Source organism: Pyxicephalus adspersus, chromosome 1 (assembly GCF_032062135.1).
Source record: "Pyxicephalus adspersus chromosome 1, UCB_Pads_2.0, whole genome shotgun sequence".
NCBI lineage: Eukaryota > Metazoa > Chordata > Amphibia > Anura > Pyxicephalidae > Pyxicephalus > Pyxicephalus adspersus.
In genome coordinates this window covers 127,402,289-127,416,745 of record NC_092858.1, presented here as the reverse complement: position 1 = coordinate 127,416,745, position 14,457 = coordinate 127,402,289, and the positions used below count along the sequence as shown (strand labels likewise).

Below are 14,457 nucleotides of genomic sequence, written 5' to 3'. Positions count from 1 at the left end.
TAAAAAATTCTGTAAAAAAATGATTTTTCCACATGAATGCATAATGTTTTAAAACATATCTAAACCCAAAAACGAAAATGTTATTTGTTGTAATATACTGCAGCTCACCTGTCTTAATATGTGATTGCTGAAATATTCTTTTAATTTTTTTCAAGCTTTTGTTTTAACTTTCTTGTACTTTTCTGTCCTAGGGTGACAATTCTCAAGCACCCCTATGTATCAGGACAACATAAACAAGATAGATGTGAAAACCCTTGCCTTTTCCTATTATACCTACGGCTGCGTACACAGGTGCGATAATTGTCATTGGAAACGAACGATCCACGGCAGATCGTACGATAATTGTTACCAAAAAAAGTGCACAACGACTGGTCAATGACGCCGATGAACGAGGAATCTCGCTTGAAAAGAACGACCGTCCAGGCTGATCTGATTAGGCAACTATCGTTCGTAATTTCCACTGTAAATGTCACTTCCTGCATTGTTCGAAGGATCGTTCACAAAAGATCATTCAAACGATCGTATCTAGTGTACATTATTGGTGGATTATTTTTAAACGATCGTATTGTTACAGCATGTACAGAACTGTGCACAATACGATCATTTAAAATAATCCGGAAGCATCTCTGATCGTTCGTTTACAAACGATAATTATTGCACGTGTGTACCTAGCCTTACACATAGTGGTTTGATTCTAAAGTCCTCCAATTTAATTTAGAACAGCGGTTACTAACCAGTGGTCCGCGAGAAAATTTTGGTGGTCTGTGGCTCTGGCCAGTGCACCCCCTGAGCGGGGTCGGGAGAGGGACCCCACTGGGGGGACACACCGGCCAGAGCCGCGAACCATGTCCCCCATGCAGTTCCTAGGCTCAAGGAGAAGAGCGGGCTCTGTCCCTGGACACAACCTGCCCCCTCTCCCATTGCAGGCTCAGATCTGCAATAGGAGAGTGGGCGGGGTTATGTCATAATAACATGACTCGGAGGGAGGTTTCTCCCCCTTTGATAGACACCCGGCTCCCCGCGCATGTGTGGTCAGGAGCTGGTGATTTTAGTGGTCCGTGGAACAGAAAAGGTTGGCGACCACTGATTTAGAACAATGCAAATGATAACAGAGACAATGAGCCTGATTTATTAAAGCTGTCCAAAACTAGGGAGGATACATTTTCATCAGTATACCTGGGTGATAAACCAAACTTGGAATGGATTTCCTAAAACTAATTTGTTAGCTAATGTTTTCAGTCCTGGACCAGATCCATTTCAGGTTTCCTGGATCACCTAGGTTCACTGTGAAAGGTCTATCTTCTCCAGCCATGGAAACCTTTAATAATTTAGGCCCAAAGGCTTGTGCTCCTGTCTTGGAGAGCTTGGGATTGCGGTTGAGCCCATGGCAGAATGCTGTGGCTCACTGTGGGTCTGAAATGGTCCTAAGACATGATAAGAAATAACACTTCCTAGCAGAATAAGTTTTATTTAGAACCTCAGACAAAATGTGTCTTACTTCATGTCCAGGTGAGGGGTTAGACAGAACCTGAAGAAAATATTAATCTCAACAAATGGATATCACACTAATATTCTTCATTTGCCGCTTGAGATAGCTTGATGTATTTAAGCATATGGTTTTTATTCCCTCAAACAGCCTGTACATTATGAGGAAAAGGACTGGTGTAAAGAACAGTACTCTGGTGGATGCTATACAGCGTATTTTCCTCCAGGAATCATGACCCAGTTTGGAAGGTATGACTATATACAAGTACACAGTAGTATGCTTATTAAATCAACAATATAAATGCTAAACCTTTTTCTACATACACTGTGATTTTGCTATGGTCTAACAACTTTTTTTGTTGCTAAAATAAAAAAAATGGTGGCCTCTTACAATATGTGGAGGAAGGGGTACAGGAGTGCACAAGTACTACCTTTTGTTTTTCTATTCCACCTTACGTTCCCTCATTCAATGCAACTGAAAAAATTTAGCAGACAAATCAGCAGAAATTCTTTTTGTTTACAGGGTATCCTCAGCTTTACCAGAACTGTGTATGTCTCTCTTCTAATGTGATTTGCTGTTGTGAAATAGTGTAAATTCTGCTATATCTTTTCCACCAAGGGGCTAAGAGGTGGGTGAAAGAAACACAGGGGGAGGAGATGGGAGTCAGTTTCCTCAGGTTTAATGTTCCTAATGTGTTTGCATGGGTTTCCTTGCATATGGAGAGGGTAAATAACTTTCCACTGTATTTGACTTCAGTTGTGGTAATGACATGACATGAGTGGCTAGGGCCCTAGTGCCTTTGCAGTACTAGATCCCAGGTTTGAATCTCAGCCAGGACACTATCTGCAATGAGTTTGTATGTTTGCTAGAGTAAAAACCTGCAGTTAGGTTATTTTGCTTCCCAGTCTAAAAACTGCTTTTAGACTGTGTAATCATGACTATGTAAGGGACAATAGATTTTTAGCCTGATCGATAGTGACATGACAGTGGAGATTGTGAGCCTGATCGATAGTGATATGACTATGGACTTTGTAAAGCGCTGTGTAATATGTTTGTGCTAAATAAATAAAAGTTAATATTAATAATATAGTAGGCATATTCGATTGTGAGCTCCTCTGAGAGACAGGTAGTGATGTTACCATGGACCCTGAAAAGTGCTGTGAAGATGCCAGCATTATAGGCTTTAAATTTTTACATATATGTGTTAAAATGAAGGTTGGTACAATCAGTATTTGCACTTTTTTCTGCAGTGTATTTTTCTATTTTATCTAAATTTGCTTACTAAGAGCTAATTGGTAGGGTTATATGGCATCTCTTTGGCCAGTTCATAAAGAATGAAACCAACTGAATACACAAGGTATACCAGATCAGCAACATTGCTCAAGTGGGTATAGAATGATTTGGTGGAGAATGGGAACTCCATTCTTATTAGTACTCTATACTTACCACTAATAGAAAATGATTGCATATTCCTGTACAAGACATTGGTTTATGAACATTTATTGAAGCTGGAACGACTGCTCATGATTGTCGTGCTAAAACTTTCACCCAAAATTCACACATTTTTATTGAATCTGTGTGCAAAATCTGTAAAACTGAGGATTGAAGATTTTATTTTATCTGTTGTGCATAGAATTCTGATGGTCTTTTACTGCAATTTTTAATAATCAAAACCTTTAACAGGGAGCATGAAAATGCCTTTCAATGTCCATACCAGGTGATTTTTTTTCATATGGATTGGTTTATTCATAATCTTGAAAACTCTGTTTTTTAAAGTTTATTTACATTATGAAAATGTTCCCAAATGAGAAAATACGTTTTTGTATTACAGTGTGATTCGAACACCTGTTGGAAGACTTTACTTTGCTGGCACTGAAACTGCAACTGAATGGAGTGGATACATGGAAGGTGCTATACAAGCTGGAGAGCGGGCAGCCAGAGAGGTGCAGGAAAATAACAAACTATATTGAGTATAATATTAAGGTTGATGTTAATTAGATTACCTCTTTTTTCCAGGCATAAATAGTACAAGAAAATACCTTATAAGAAAAGGATCATTTAATTATTTACTTGCAGGAGCCCTACAACAAACGTGGCGTCTAAATGAAAATTGATACCCTGACTTATATTTGTTTTTTTATCAGTTCACGGGAAAAAAAAAATGATGTTTGTTTAAACCTCCCAAATGTTTTATTGTTTTTTAAGAAAAGGATATCTGTTTGAGTTCCTAGGTCTTTAAACCTGCGTCAACTATTATTGCCTGGTCTCACTCTCCTTACTGGACTATATTTTTTGTTGTTGTAAAATGCAAGAGGTACTGGAACATTCCATAGAGGGTAGCCAGAGTTTTCATATGGACAAAACTAGAATTGGGAATTATGGAAAACCAAACTTGCTGTTGGAATATCTAAGACATACTGTATATAGCTAGGGCCTGACTGCTAACAAGCCCAACCTATAACTTAAATATAACTTTTGAGCTGACTGACCCTTTATTATGCTTGGACATTGGACAAGTTCTGTTTTTGCCAAATGTAATTTAAAATCCTTATTGATACTTTTTTAATTAATCCTGTTGAAAAAGGTTTCAAGTGGCACCACCACAACAAACCAGAAAATACACATTTGTATGGTAGATATGCCATAGCCAGGAAAAATAAAATACATTCACATGTAGTTACCATTCACTCTTTTATTGTGGCCTGATACATATTGTCTTACAGGTTATGTGCAAAATGGGACTAATTGGAGAAGATCAAATATGGGTGCCTGAGCCTGAGTCTGAGGTATGAAAACAACATTTACTACTTTGCTTTATCATTTGGTATATCATAAAGGAGATGGAGAGATTGGGAATAATGAAACAGTGGAACACTATTAGGAAAATTCAGCTGTAATAAGCTTTTCTATTAGACTTTAGGGATATGTTACAAAGCACCTATCTTTGAATATCTGTAAATAAAAAGAAAAGGGTTTATTTAATTCTTCATGCTTTGTGTAAAAATAATGCTAACAAAAAGTAGCCTTTATCCTGATATATTCACTAGGGTGGTAGTGGATTGAGCAGTGTTTGTGTTAGATTTAATGATGTTAAATGTTTCATATTTGCAATGAAGGGCTCTCTGATTTCCATATATACCAAAGGTTTACTAGTATTACTGGTATGAGACGATACTACTTGACAGTAGAGTTTCAACACGTTTATGTGGCGCCATGTAAATTGGTCATATGCCCTATTCATGGTCTGTATGTGCATGGGTACCTTAGGTCCCCCAGAACCGTGGCAACACAGTAGACATTTATTGGCGAAAAACATTACTATGCACATTTTAGAAATTAAACACTCCCTGCAGCCTATTAATAATATTTGAAAAAAAATTGAAAAAGCTTTTTTATATTTTTTCTCTGCATGCCTTTAACTTAAAATGCCTACAATCAATTAGAGTGTGAGAAGTCACCATTTTCTTTCTTTTTGGTAAATAATAGGGTTTTTACCCTAGCAAACATACAAGTAAATTTATACTAGAAAATAAACAAGCTTTGGGTAGTGTATGATTCCATTATCCACATTTAAAGTTGAATTTGGAAGCAATAGCCTGTTAAATGTGTCTATTCTATTTATATCAAACATGTCAAGGCTGAATACTCACAATGGGTTGTATATAATGATCAATATACTTTTTGCTTCCATAAATTCTGTTATAATTATCACTTTATCATTAGGTAATTGTTTTAAATTTTAATTCTTTTTCTGTTTCCAAGTCATTGCCTGTCTCTACTATTAAGTCACTTAGTAATTGATTAACAAGGGAAAAAAAGATAGAATAGAACACCGGTAAGATATAGAGCTGTGAATAAAATTAATATTTTAGCTATTGCAAAGCAGCAGACAAGCTCATAGAATTCCTAAGCATATATCCATAACTAAATATAGAGCCAGCACATCTGTCTGCACCAACACTTAGTTCAGATTACTGACCCTCAGAATAGATCAACTTAAGCAGAAAATGGCCTGGTTTCTCTCAAATGAGAAAATGCAAGTCATACTCACAGATTCCATGAACAGCTTCCACTGCGAGTCTGGACCCCCTGGAGAGACTATTACACACCTATGGCATGGTACCACTCATTCATGCTACTGTAATTCCCACCACCTTAGAACTACAACTTTCCATCAGAGAGTTAATGTATGTTGATAGTTGACCTGACCTCCCCCCCCTTCCCCACAATTCCCTTGTTCTGGGGGACTTGGTGCCCTCCCAACCCCTTATCTTTTTCTTTCTGTGTTCTTCATTTTGTTGCTCCTTTTTAGGCCTTCTTAACATTTTTAGTTGATCTTGCTAATAATGCTTCAGATGGCACGTGATCAATTTCATTACTTGTTAAAGGTAGAAGCAAGGCAGCTGCCCTATTACAGTGGTGTTTCCCTGGGCTCCTGTCTCAAGCCTGGATTCATAATAAAATTTGTGACCTCAGGCTTTATATATTCGCTGCTTGGTATTTTTTTTTTTTTTTTGCCCTCTCCCCTAGTAATAGGACTTGGGCACAAGTAGAATCAGACTTTTAGGCTGTTATCCCAACCAGCCAATTTCTAAGGACAGATTTGTTATTGTTACCCATGAATTGCATTGCCCTGGTGGGCAATGTTTGCTTTAATTAGACTTTTAGGCATAGGGATCAAAACCATAGATCAATTGTGGAAGTAACTGTTTTGGTTTCTGTTGTTGTTAAAACTGTTTTTGTTTTATTTTGGGAATTTCCCTGAGATTTAAGTTACATGGATTAAACTGTAAGAACAATAAGTAAAAAAACAAAAGAGAAATATTTTTATGATGACGAAAGTATGGGGGTTCCGCCCTCTGGCTGAGCCGAGGGTGTCCCCTAAAACGTGTATTTTCTTAATAAAAATTTAAAAAAAAAAAAAAAAATGAATTGCATTGCCCTGAAAATATGTTTTTTTCACTAATTCTTGGTATACTTCAATAGATTTTTGTTGAAAGCAAATAAAAAGCCAGCCGTTACATAACAGATGGCAGTAGGGCAATAACACTCAATAAAGAAACTCACCAGACCATTTATTTCAACAAAAATCTACCATAAAATTAAATGTGCGTGTAAAACATTAAACCACTAAACCATGCGAAATATAATTAAACTTTTGCTGTGTTCACTTGGTCTTCTTCTCGGTTGGGTGTTTTTGGCAATTTTCACTGCCAGGTAGTGTACTTGATTAGAAAAAGTGCTGGTAGCTGGTGCTCAAGCTTTTTTGTAAAATTGTTTTTGTTTTGAAAATTTTATTTTCAATAGTGGATAAATAATTTTGCAAATTAGCTAAATTTTGGCCATGCAACAAGTTTACATTTCCAAAGAGTCAAATACAAAGGGTCAGAGGGGTATACATGTACCAATTTTGTTTGTTTTTTAAAAAGTGGTAAAACAATTATGAGCATAAGAATGCTTTCTTAACGCCTCCCTGGCGTTCTAGCATGTTTATTTCCCTGGTTATCGAATGTGATGGACTTTTTTGTCTTTTTCCAGTTTGATGTATTTAAACAGACTTATTATTATATATGTAGTCTGACAGTCTAGTAGCGGATAACTGATGTTTTATTTGATGGTTTAACCCTCTTATTACAGTAAATATATATTTTGGTAACCAATAAATCAATTTTATTCGTGTTTCTCTTTTTAGGACGTTCCTGCCCTGCCAATTACAACAACATTTTTGGAAAGAAATTTGCCCTCTGCTCAGGGCTTACTACGATTGTTTGGATATTCTGCCTTCTTTGCAACAGTGGCTGCCGGTGTTATAGCCTTTAGGAGGGGTTATGTAGCTTTTAATAGCAACTTTAAGTAGTAATAAACTCCTAACTTTAGGTACGAATATTTGTGTTTTTAGAAGGTTTTAGGAAAGCAGACCCTCCCCACTAAAGAAGACATTTTCAATGTGATGTCTGATGGAGGATAAAGTTAAGTCTACAATAAAGAATGTTTTCAACAGAAAAATGATTTTAAAATGTTATCATTCATTTTGTTCAACATGTTGGTAAGTTCACTTTAATCTAGGGTGACTTTTGTGAAATATGTTGGATGATCAATTTAATAGAAAAAAAGCATAGATAAATCAAACCTGAGTTTATGTATGTTAGACTTGTGTTTACTTTGCCTAATAAATTTAATTGAAATAGGGATATTGCATTTTGTTTGACACAAGTGTAAGACTAAGAAAAAACTATTCGTTTTATCCTTGTTAAAGTGTATGTCAAGGCAAAAAAATTATGCCTAATATGTGAATCATAAATAATATGTATTGCATTGGATCAGAATTGCACCTGACTCCTAATTTCTCTTATGAGCTGACACCACATATTTTTTGTGGACTGAATGGTGTCAGCCCTTCCAAATTGTCCATTGCTAAACTAATGAATACACCCCCTATTGAAATGTCTACAACAAAATTACTAATTGATCTGCAGTCCTAAAAACAGGAAGTGTGGACAGGACACAAGGCAGAAACAATATAACTATTTTAATTGTATATTATTGAAGTTCAATAATTATTTGCAATGAGTACTGGTAACTTTAAAAAGCAGCTAGTTTTTGAATTGCCATGGATGGGAGCCAGGGTAACAATGGAACCAGCTATATATTATTTACCATAATAGTTCCTCTCCTACTTCAAAGATATACAATTCCAACAGTTTTTTTCTTTCCGGGACAACTCTGGATATTATATAGGGTATGATATTGATAGTGGATGAGTATTTGAGTGCCTATGTTAGGGCTAAAAGATAAAGATTTAGCATAAGAAACTCTCTCTGAACTGTCTGTCCTAATACATATATATATACATATATATAACTGTCTTTAGTATACATGGGTTTGGGGTCTGGAATCCCAATAAATCTTATCTCCCTGGAATAGCAGCAGTACTTGCTTGTCATCAAATACATGGCAGGGATAAATTTAGAATCACTGATATTTCAAACACTTATCATATAATATAACAAAACCACAGACCAACTATCCATTATATAGAATGTTTAAAGAATATATATGGATATATATATATAGACCACAAGGTCTTTATCCACCAAAAACCTGATAAGGATCTCTACTCTAATGAATAAACAGCTGTTAGAAACATAATTAAATGTTCTTTTATAGGAAAATAACACGTCACAATTATTTAAACTTTTATTTAATGCATTTTTTCACCTTTAATAATTAATTTGGTTTGTCAGTTATAAGTAAACATTACTGTGGTTCCAGCAACAAGTTCGCCTGACAAAGCTCTGTACTGTGCAACTGTGCAGCAGAACATTTTGAAACCAAAGTCAGCACTCCAATGAACATGTTGAGGCAACAACTCAATTAAGTGAGCAAGCCACTAACATGAAATCAGTATTTTCCAAGCAGAACATACCAGGTTTGGAATTTCTTAAAGATTAAAGTTAACATTTTCTGCTTCCTAATGTACTCCTGGAAATAAAAAAAAAAATAACACTAATATTGTCATCATCTTCCACCCTCACACACCTCAAAATGCCAATATATGCATTGTGTGAACAGCATAGCATCTCCCCTGTGCGGTGTATGGCTTGTTATGTCCACAATCTACATTTACTGTAGTGCCTGCTTAAACTGTTTGTTAGAGCAGCAGTCGCCAACCGGTGGTCAAGAAAATTTTGGGGGTACGCGGCTCTAGCCAGTGCACCCCTGAGCCGGGTCAGGAGAAGAACCCCGCTGAGAGCACACACAGGCTAGAGCCGCGGAACACGTCCCCGTACAAGTCCCAGGCACAGGGAAGTGGGCGGGCTGTGTCCCTGGACATAACCTGCCCACTCTCCCATCGCAGGCTTTAATCTGTGATGGGAGAGTGGGCAGGGCTATGTCACGTGATGTCACTATGTGGGAGGTTTCTCTCCCTTTGATTGACACCCAGCTACCTGTGCATGCGCAATCTTGAGCGATTGATTTTAGTGGTCCGCGGAACCAAAAAGGTTGGCAACCACCAGAGCCTTCCCTGTTGACCAACCACAATGAGTGAACCATTAGGTTTATTCACATATCACATCTGAACTGCATTCTAAATGTTCTTGGATAATTTCAAGCGGAATAGATACTTATTGTGCCCTAAAGTGAAAGTTATATGCAATCAGCCCATTTAGGAACTATGGCAATACAATCCCACAGTAATTCAGGCACTGCCAATGAGCAAGAATGTAGGAAATAGTTTAAAAAGATAATTCTACATCACACAGGAGCTGCCTAAGTTCCCTTTGCTACCAGAAAGATAATACGATAGTAGTTTATATATCAAATATCCTGAACTCAGTGAGGTTGATTTACTATAGATTATCAAATTCCTCATGATTTACTAAACAGATATTTGCTCTTTACTTAACAAAGTGAATGAACACAAAGTATAATGCACTGAATTTTTCATTTTTGATTTCTTTTGATTTTTGCTTGAACATGATTGGATAGTTAAAGTCAGCAAAGAGTCACTTTACATTTACAAAGCAAAGTGAGTTATCCCTTTGTGATTTTCAATTGAAAATTGAGTAATTATTCCAAACACCTTTTGTGAATCAACCTCATTGTGTAAAAATCCACTTTAATTATCCAATAATGTGAAAATCAATTTCATGTTTCTTTATTTCAAAGAACATAATTAGATGATTCGTGAAGAAGAATGAAGAATATTCAGAAAATTTGTTATGCAAAAATACTAGAGTCCCACAGTACCTTCGAAATATGTCTCTTGGTATCGGATTTATTCCCTGAAAGATCATTTGGATTTCAGGCCTCTGTTTGGCAAAATTTAATAGTTTATGTTCATCTAGAGGAGAAATGCTTCTTCAAGAAAAGCAAATATTTATATTACCACTCATTGGGTAACTGTACAGGTTGTCCATGGTAGATTAGGTTATGGCATTGACATAAATCCCAAAAACTATTCACATGGCATGAACCTGGTGGACAAAGGTAATCCAGAGCTGGAAAGTGAACATGCCAACATATACTATTCATTCTGACTTATTCCACCAAATACATGGATCTTTGTTCTTGTTATTTTTGTTGTAAAACTACATTGTTATTCTACCAGTTCATTTTTTTAAAACACATTTCTTGAGACAGTATCATGAATTACTGCTTAAACATTCAGATTAGGATATATACATATACATTAAGAATAATAATCATAATAACTTCAATATTTACACATTGTTGTACATGGACTATACATAAAAGCACACAGTTGATGATGAATTGTCACTTTTTATTTAGAAATTAAAATTTGTTCATGTTTCAGATTCATACACAAGCTATTCCAACAGCTGCTTTATTGACAATTCATGGTATAACACTGCCACAGAGGCACTTCAACACACAATCTATTTAAGGCACAAACTACTGTAATACTATATTCAGTCAAGTAGTAATCAAACACATAGGCTAATTTATTTGGACAAACATACAGTTTTAACTCCAAATGTGTTTCTGCATCAAATGAAGTCACTTTAAATAATCTACGGTCCTCTTTACCTGACCTGTATGAAATGTATTATTTCTTAAGTAGGTAATGGCTCATATAAATATTTGGTGATTTAATATAATGGAATATAATATGTAATCCATATAGCTATTTCCAGAGAGTTAGCCCATCATTTACATATCACATATGCATTTCTCTGCCAGGAACACACTTGGATTTACTGAAGGATTTTAGGCTTTTAGCAACATGGATGATCTCTCTGCAAGGACTAAATCACCTAGCCTGGTGAATAGGGTAAAGCTCTGCTGACTTCAACAAACCAAGGATGTCCAAGCTATTAATTAGGAAAAATAACTTATGTTTATGTTTACATACATTTTAGCTCATCTTACTGGTTGCACTTGAATTACAGAATGCATTTTGCACTATAAAAAAATGAAGGTCATGTTGTACTTTCCTTGAAAACAAATGATTCATTGTTATGGTGCATTTGTTTCTTTTTATATTGTATTTTAAAGGCTACAACAAACTACAAAGCTATAAAAGGTGTATGTTGTTTACAGAAGATGTGCCAGATACAGTCTAGATGAAAGGGCATACCTGACATTTTATGAAGCAAAGGAATAACCAAATGTGTGTCAAGGAAATTACTTTTTTTTTAATATCATTCATTCTTGTAACGGACATTCCCTAAATCAAGCAGTATCCGATTATGTGCAGTACAATTTTAAACATGTTTATCTCTTAGATATATTCATAATTTATGGAAAATCTCTGGTATTTAGTATATTTCTATAGCTTTCCAATACCATGAGTAAGTGACTGGTTACCATTAATAGCTTTTTTTTGTATCCTACTCCTTTAGGATACAGATTTATAGAGAGAGTGAATATCCCTAGTGAAAGTACACTATTCCTTCCATAATCTATTCAACATTAGGAAAGAAAACATTTTGAAAACATTTCAAGTTCTTTTTATGGTAGATCATGTAACTTTAAGGCATTAAGATAATGTTAGTTTAAGGACAAATTTTTCCTAAACTTAAAGGCTGACGGCTTATGTATTCCAATGATGCTACAACAGCAATCAATTAAACAGCTTGTGGCTGTTGAATGAATTCTGAAAAAAAGATTAAAGGATCACTATACTTATAAGTTATTTTGTTTCCGTTGTTGACCTAAAGTGCCCTCACTTTCATACTGAAATCCCAGTATTTCCCTAGAGGCTGCAGCTTCTCAATGAAGGAAACAGTGTTACTGTATGTAAAAGTAAAGATATCCAACAATAACAGTTATCAACAAGGAGAAAAAAAGCTTGTTGCTTGTTTTGGTAAGTAATATATTTCTAAAATAACAAAGGTTTAAGGTCCATAAGGGTAAGTTTCTAACAGTATAGAAACATCTGTGTTTTTATTAGGACACTGACAGGCTGCTAAGATTCTGCTGCAATTAAAAGTAATAGTAAATAAGCTTTCAGTGATTCTGTTGTAACTTTGGTTTCTTATCAATGCACAGACGCAAAATCAAAATTTCAGTTGTAAAAGTTTTAAAGTGATTTTACTGCTTGCCCAGAATATTTAAAAACCTTATAGTGCATATTCTGGGCACAGGTTCATATAAAAGTAAATGAAAACCAAATCTGGACAATATAAATTAGGCATATTATAAAACAATACATGGCAAAATATTTCATAGATATATATGTAAAAGTCAAGTCTGGCCACACTCCTTTTGTTCCTAAGCCACTTTTCGGAGGCTTGTGAGATGAACGGAGTAGGCTTAATCTTGACTTTTGACAGGAAAAGTAAAGCTTTACATATTACATGCATATCAGGATCTACTAAACATTTTCACAAGCATTTACATTTTGTGACATAATTGTGACCATTTTTGCTATTATACGCTTAGTTTATTTGCTCAGATTCTCTTTAGGATTCTACTACTCTTTAGGACTACTATATGGGCATAACTTTTCAGGTGACCCAAATTCACACTGCCTGGTGTTATAAAAAAACTAAAAATAGCTTTGTGATACTTGCTTGTGCACCCCTTTTAGGCCCAAATTCCAGGTATTTCCCACTGCAACCAGAAAATTGGATAGAAGGAGAGACAATTAGATCTTAATGCAAAGGTAGCCAGTCAGTAACTCTGAATTTCACATTTCTAAGCCATTAGCCATGGTTAGAGTAGCAGTAACTGAATCACTGGCCTGTCCACTTAAGGATGGACACTGTAGGTGACAAAAAAATATCTGGCAGCTGTCTTCAGGTTTTCCTGTTATTTTGAATGCTTTATCTACACAACAGTTCATATCACTCAGGTAAAAAATATATTGTTCTCTCTATGTTGTCTCTATGTTATAATTTTGTATGTATTGTTCTTCTAATATAGATTTTGCGACACCTAGTCAGTGCTTAGCAGCAACAGTTGCCCAGTATATGTCAGTTGCATTTTCTAATACTTGAACAAACATAGATTACATTTACAATCCCTTTTTTGTACAATCTGATATCAGCCCATATCTAGACATTAACATTGGCCATTTAGGATTTTTTTCAAAATTCACCAATAGGTCACACAATGTTCCTAAATTAGATCAGTTTATTAGGTTCAACAAATCAAAATTATGTGACAAATGTAGCCGACATTATTATGATGATTTAAATTTTATCCACTAATCAAATTGTCTCTACTAATAACTATTTAGACTCCCACATACATATTTTATAAGCTCACATACAAATTTTGTAAACCTACATTTACCAGCTTAAATTGTCATTTACCTATAACTTTATAACTAAACAAATATTCATATACATGTATTAATTGCAGAAAATAGAATTTTCTATTTCCATTGTATTTATGAGCTTTCCATTTTACTCTACAGCCACTGTATTTTCTAAAAAAAAAATGCCACAACATTAAAAGTAATATAACAACCTAGAGATATTCTGTATCCAGTTGGTGTATAGAAAGGCCCTGGAAGTATAATTTATGTGATTGGTTTGCTGATGTTCCTGCAAGAATGTACTAAAAAATAAAATGAAAGTTGCATTTTAGTCATGCTTACAAAATAATTTCAGTTACCTGACTATTTTTAAAGGAATGTAGTTTTACTGTTATTTCGTTATGCAGTTATAATCAACAAGACCTCCCTATTCAAGAATCAGTTTGCAAAGGACTTGGTAAAACAACAAGCTATTTATTCAACACAAGTTTGGTAAAAACTATGCAATGTATGCTGATCACCTACTACTGTGATATTTTTTTCTTTGAAAAAGTGAAGTTAGATTTTAGTTCATACATATATATTAGATCATACATATAAGTCCTGCATTTATATTTTAAATTGATAATAACCAGTGTCTGTGTTCTTCACACATGCACTTTTTTTAAAAAAACTAGATACGAAAACCCTAAAATGTCTACGTTTTTTAGCTATGCGATTAACGCTTCGTTCCTACTTTTTA

At 35.0% G+C, this 14,457-nt stretch overlaps 1 protein-coding gene across 1 annotated transcript in view; it reads left to right on the top strand.

The window, feature by feature from the left end:
* Window positions 1–7,675, top strand: part of LOC140332909 (amine oxidase [flavin-containing]-like) — a 29,963-nt gene extending 22,288 nt beyond the window's left edge. The window contains exons 9-12 of the mRNA XM_072414203.1: window positions 1,637–1,734; window positions 3,318–3,429; window positions 4,210–4,272; window positions 7,179–7,675. Of these exons, the coding sequence (XP_072270304.1) occupies window positions 1,637–1,734; window positions 3,318–3,429; window positions 4,210–4,272; window positions 7,179–7,343 (438 nt within the window). The 3' untranslated portion in view covers window positions 7,344–7,675. The remainder of the gene's footprint in view (window positions 1–1,636; window positions 1,735–3,317; window positions 3,430–4,209; window positions 4,273–7,178) is intronic.
* Window positions 7,676–14,457: the final 6,782 nt, after the last annotated feature.